The sequence below is a fragment of the Lepidothrix coronata genome, unplaced genomic scaffold (genome assembly GCF_001604755.1).
Source record: "Lepidothrix coronata isolate B3197 unplaced genomic scaffold, Lepidothrix_coronata-1.0 Scaffold357, whole genome shotgun sequence".
In the NCBI taxonomy this organism is placed as follows: domain Eukaryota; kingdom Metazoa; phylum Chordata; class Aves; order Passeriformes; family Pipridae; genus Lepidothrix; species Lepidothrix coronata.
Window position 1 is genome coordinate 94,583 of NW_016690537.1, and position 4,684 is coordinate 99,266.

Sequence of the window (4,684 nt, forward strand, 5' to 3'; positions counted from 1 at the left end):
TGTGGAGGGGCCCAGCACCCAATGGAGAGGCCCAGCACCCTGTGGAGGGGCTCAGCTCCCTGTGGAGGGGCTCAGCTCCCTGTGGAGGGGCCCAGCACCCAATGGAGAGGCCCAGCACCCCAAGCACAGACGGGACCTTCGCCCTCAGCTGAGGAAGCACCCGTGGATCAGCCCTCCTGTGCCAGTGGCTCCTGCTCCCGTCTGGGACACTGAGATGGAGCCGACGGGGTTGGTGGCACCTGGCGATGGTGGGAATGTCCCCAGTTCTGGAGCCCACCTTGGGCAAAGGCAGCTCGGTGCATGGACAGACAGACAGACAGACAGACAGACAAATGCCCATCTCCAGCACACGCAGAGATGGGAAGCACATCCCAGTGCAAACCTTTGTGCACGACCTGTGCCCCAGCAGGACAGACAGACAGACAGTGGTTCTGGGGCTGGGTCAGGCCCCAAAACAGGGCACAGCAGCTCGGCACGTCCCGGCCGAGCCCGGCACCGGCTGCCAAAGGCACCGAGTCTCCAGTGTCCCTGCGCGTCCCTCTCCGCAGCACAGCGGCCACCACGGATCCACAGCCTGCTCCTACCCTCCCTCTTCTCCAGCAAAGCCCCCTCAGCTCTTCCCATGGATCCGGGGTTGGGAAAATGGCTGTTGAGGTGCCGGGAGCCACCGCTGTGCCGTGGGACGGACGGACGCCGGCTCAGTACCAGGGGTCTGCCCGGTGCTGCTGGTTGTAGAGCTGCAGCTTGATCTGGTCTCGGATCTGGTTGATGAGGAGCTGAGCCAGGATGATGCCCACCAGCTGGAAAGGAGGGAGGAGAGGGAGAGGGGAAAGAGGAGGGAGAGGAGGAGGAGAGAGAAGGAAGGGGAAGGGCAAAGAGAGAGGGAGGGGAAGGGGGAGAGGAAGGAGAGATGGAAAAGAGAAGAGGAAGGGGAAAGAGAGAGAAAGGGGAAGGGGAGAGAGAGAAAAAGAGGAAGGGGAGAGAGAGAAAAAGAGGAACATGAGAGGGAGGTGCTGAGGGACACCAGGCACTGTCACCCCTGTGTCCCCTGTGCCCAACATTTGCACTGTTCCCTCACCCAAAATCCTGCCTGGACATCCTCCTGGGATTAACCACATCCTTAAGGCAACTCCCAAATGAGATGGAGCACAAAGTGGAGCTGTGGGATGGACCCTTCTCCCCCCCGGTCCCCAGGGACCCCTGTACCTGGGGGAGGGCCAGCCCCAGGGTGATGCCCCCCAGCAGGAACAGGTTGCTGTGGATCCAGTTGACCAGCTTGTCGATGCAGCCGTTGGTGTAGATGAAGGCACTGGCCTCCAGGTAGCCCTTGTCCTGCATCCCGTGGCCACACATGGTGTTGATGACGGTCTGGGAGGGAGGACAGGGCACAGAGGGGTTGGGGACAGCTCACACCGGGGTCCCTGCTCTTGGGGGGCAGCTGTGGGGTGACCAGGAGCTCTGCCCTCACCTTAGTGTCAAGCGGGGTGTCCCTTCCTCAGGTGTTCCCACCCCATCCCTCCAGAGCCGGGCCCCCTAAACACTCCCGGCTCCAAAAAGGGACAATCCCTGGGGGCAGCGGGGGGGAATTCACCACCACCTCACCACAGTAACCTCACCTGGGAGTCCCCAGGCCCGGAGAATGGAATGGGGGATCCAAACCCAGAGGGCAGGATGGGGGTCCATACATTGCCATCAGTGTGTTCCCTCTCCCTGGGAGGGGGCCCCAGGTTCAGCGCAGCCCCAAGGGATGGGGGGAAGAGGCACTGAGTGGGGGCGTCCCCCGAGGCCACCCGAGTTCCCCCAGGACTCACCTGGTTGGCGTCGTGCAGGCAGCAGGAGAAGGGGACGGAGCAGCGCTCCCGGCTGGGGTTGGTGGCGGTGCAGTTGAAGTACATGTTCTGGGACCAGTCCTTGTAGGACACGCCCCCGCAGCAGCTGAACTGTGGGAAGGGCACGGAGCGCTCAGCAGGGACAGGGACAGGGACAGTGCCCGGGGGGACAGGACACCGAGGGGTGTTTCTTTCCCCCCACCCCCTTTTCCTCCCGCTCTCCCCAGCCTGCCTGAACAGCATCACCACGAACATCAAATCCTCACGGAGAAGCCACCAACCGTCCCCAGCCTGCAGCACCCCACGGATTTAAGCCTGACCCAGGAGTGGGGACACATCCTCGTTTGTCAGAGGAAAATCCCAGAGCCCCCTCACCTCCTTCTGCCCGAAGTCGATGAGGTTCTGCAGGTCCAGGTCGTCCCGGTAGTGCACGATGGCCCCGTTGATGATCTCGCTGACCTTCCCTCGCGCCTGCAGGGCGGACACCGGCGGGGTTGTCACCCAGCAGGACAGGACTGGGGTCACCCAGCCCTCCCTCTGCTCCCCCCACCGTACCCTGTCGGAGAAGACGAAGCCCAGCACGCCGGCCGCCAGCTGCAGGAGGAACACGACGGTCAGGCAGGCGGAGAACTGCGGGAGAGAGGGGTGTGACGGCGAGGGGACCAGGAGAGAGACGCCGAGATCCCCCCCGGAGGGTCCCCCAGGAGGGCCTCACCGTCTGCAGCAGGCAGATGTTCTCCCGCAAGGAGCCGACGCAGCCGCAGAAGGTGATGAGGAAGGTGAGGATGCCGACCACGATGAGGAGGATGGCGGGGTCCACTGCCAGGCAGGCCATGGCTGCCTCTGTCGTGAGGAGCTGTCACTGGCAGCCCCCACAGAGCCCCCGGGGTCCCCCAGGGATGGGGCAGCCCCGACTGTGGTGCTGGCTCGGGATCAGCCCCGGGTAAGTAGCCCCCCAACCTCACCTGCGTGTTTCAGCAGCCGGGCGTAGACCCCCACGGCCACCATCACCATGGAGATCATCTGCAGAGCAGGATGGGGGGGTTTGTGAGCCCCCCCGGGCACCACCACCCCTATCCCACACCCGGGGGCCCGGCTGAAGCCCCCCCAGAGTCAGGGCTGCAAATGGGGAACCAGAGCTGGACCTGCTGCCTCAGTTTCCCCTCGTCACCCGCAGATGGACACGGTGCCCACCACGTCCCCACCCCCTGGGAGGTCACACCTGTCCCCACCCCCTGGGCGGCCACTTCTGTCCCCACCCCCTGGGAGGCCACCTCTGTCCACACCAGCCCTGTTCTGCTACGGGTGACTGGACAGAGGGACGTGGTTTATCGGCAGCGAGAAGCTTCCTCAAAAACACGACTGCGAACACGGAAACAACCCCCCGAAAAAAAACACCACCCGCCAAAAAACACCCCGCGAAAGCAGGAACAAAAAGGCCCCCCAAAACAAACAAGCAAACAAAAAAAAATCCCCCCAAGCAGTAAAAGAGTCCCCAAAACTTAAAAAAAAACCAAACCAAACCACAGCACAAAAAAAATCTCAAAACGTTAAAAAAATCCTTAAAACATAAAAGAACTTCAAAAATATTAGAAAAAAAATCACAAAAGCCTCAAAACACAGAAAACCATGTGACTTCCACACGTGAGGTGTCCCCCGGGTGGGCTGGGGCCAGGATGGGTCCCAGTGAGATGGTAGGGGCCCAAAAGACCCCCAAACCCCTCTGGAAATGTGGGAATCCTCCACCTCCCAGCGATAAGGGGATGTCCCAGTGGGGTCCTGGGCTTGGGGTCGTGTGAGGGTCCCAGTGGTGTCCTGGAGGTGGGGACAGTCCCAGGGTCTGAGGGGGTCCTTGATGGGGTCCCAGGGATGGAGGGGCTCCAATGGGATCCCAGGGGAGTCCGGGGATGGGGGTCCCAGTGGGGTCCAGGGGTGGGGACAGTCCCAGGGGCTGGGGGTCCCTCGGGAATGGGGGGGTCACAGTGGGGGTACCAGGGACAGGGAGAGTCCGGGGATCCCGAGGATAGTGGCTTCCCATGGGGTTCAGGGATGGGGGCAGCCCCAGAGTCAGGAGTTCCCAGTGGGGTCCTGAGGATGGGGGGCAGTGTGGGGATCTTGGGGATGAGGGGGGTCCCAATTAGGTCCAGGGATGGGGCAGGTCCCAGAGGCCTCCAATGGGGTCCTGGGGATGGGGTGTCCCGGTGGGTCCCTGGGGATGAGGGGTCCCAGTAGGGTCCAGGAGTGGGCACAGTTCCAGGGGCCGGGAGTGCCTCGGGAATGGGGGGTCAAGGTGGGTTCGTGGGGATGGGGGGGGGTCCCAGTGGGGTTCAGGGATGGGGACAGCCCCAGGGTCTCTTGGTCCTTCAGGAATGGGGTGCCCTGGTAGGTCCCTGGGAATGGGGTATCCCAATAGGGGCCAGGGATGGGGACAGCCCCGGGGTCCGGGAGTCCTTCGGGAGTGGGGGGCCACGGTGGGTTCCCGGGGATGGGGGGGATTCAGGGGTCTCTGGGGATGGGGTGATCCCAATTAGGTCCAGGAATGGGGACAGCCCCAGTGCCCGGGGGTCCCTCGGGAATGGGTGGTCAGGGTGGGGTCCCGGGGATGGGGTATCCCAATAGGGTCCAGGGGTGGGGACAGTTCCAAGGTCCCGGTGTTCCCCCCCACCCCGCACTCACCCAGAAGAGCAGGTTGAAGAAGAAGAGCACGTACTTCACCACCGGGCTCACGAAGGAGAAATCATCCCCCAGGGGCCTGGCGGGGGCCGCCGCCCGCCTCGCCATGGCCGAGCGGGGCTGAACGGAGCCAAACGGGGCCGAGCGGGGCTGAACGGAGCCAAACGGGGCCGAGCGGGGCT

The 4,684-nt window shown here is 63.5% G+C and overlaps 1 protein-coding gene across 2 annotated transcripts; it reads right to left on the reverse strand.

Moving 5' to 3' along the window:
- Nucleotides 1-336: 336 nt before the first annotated feature.
- TSPAN33 (tetraspanin 33) lies at nt 337-4,639 on the reverse strand. 2 transcript variants are annotated; one of them, XM_017838769.1, is made up of 8 exons: nt 4,506-4,639; nt 2,795-2,852; nt 2,545-2,672; nt 2,385-2,423; nt 2,205-2,300; nt 1,812-1,940; nt 1,207-1,368; nt 337-800 (listed from the first exon to the last, which is right to left on the reverse strand). In XM_017838769.1, the coding sequence occupies exons 1-8, from the start codon at nt 4,608-4,610 to the stop codon at nt 699-701; spliced, it is 819 nt and encodes a 272-aa protein (XP_017694258.1). In that variant the 5' UTR covers nt 4,611-4,639; the 3' UTR covers nt 337-698. The 2 variants fall into 2 exon arrangements, with proteins under 2 accessions (XP_017694258.1, XP_017694255.1); XM_017838766.1 differs by having other exon boundaries at nt 2,385-2,459.
- Between the last annotated feature and the right edge of the window lie 45 nt (nt 4,640-4,684).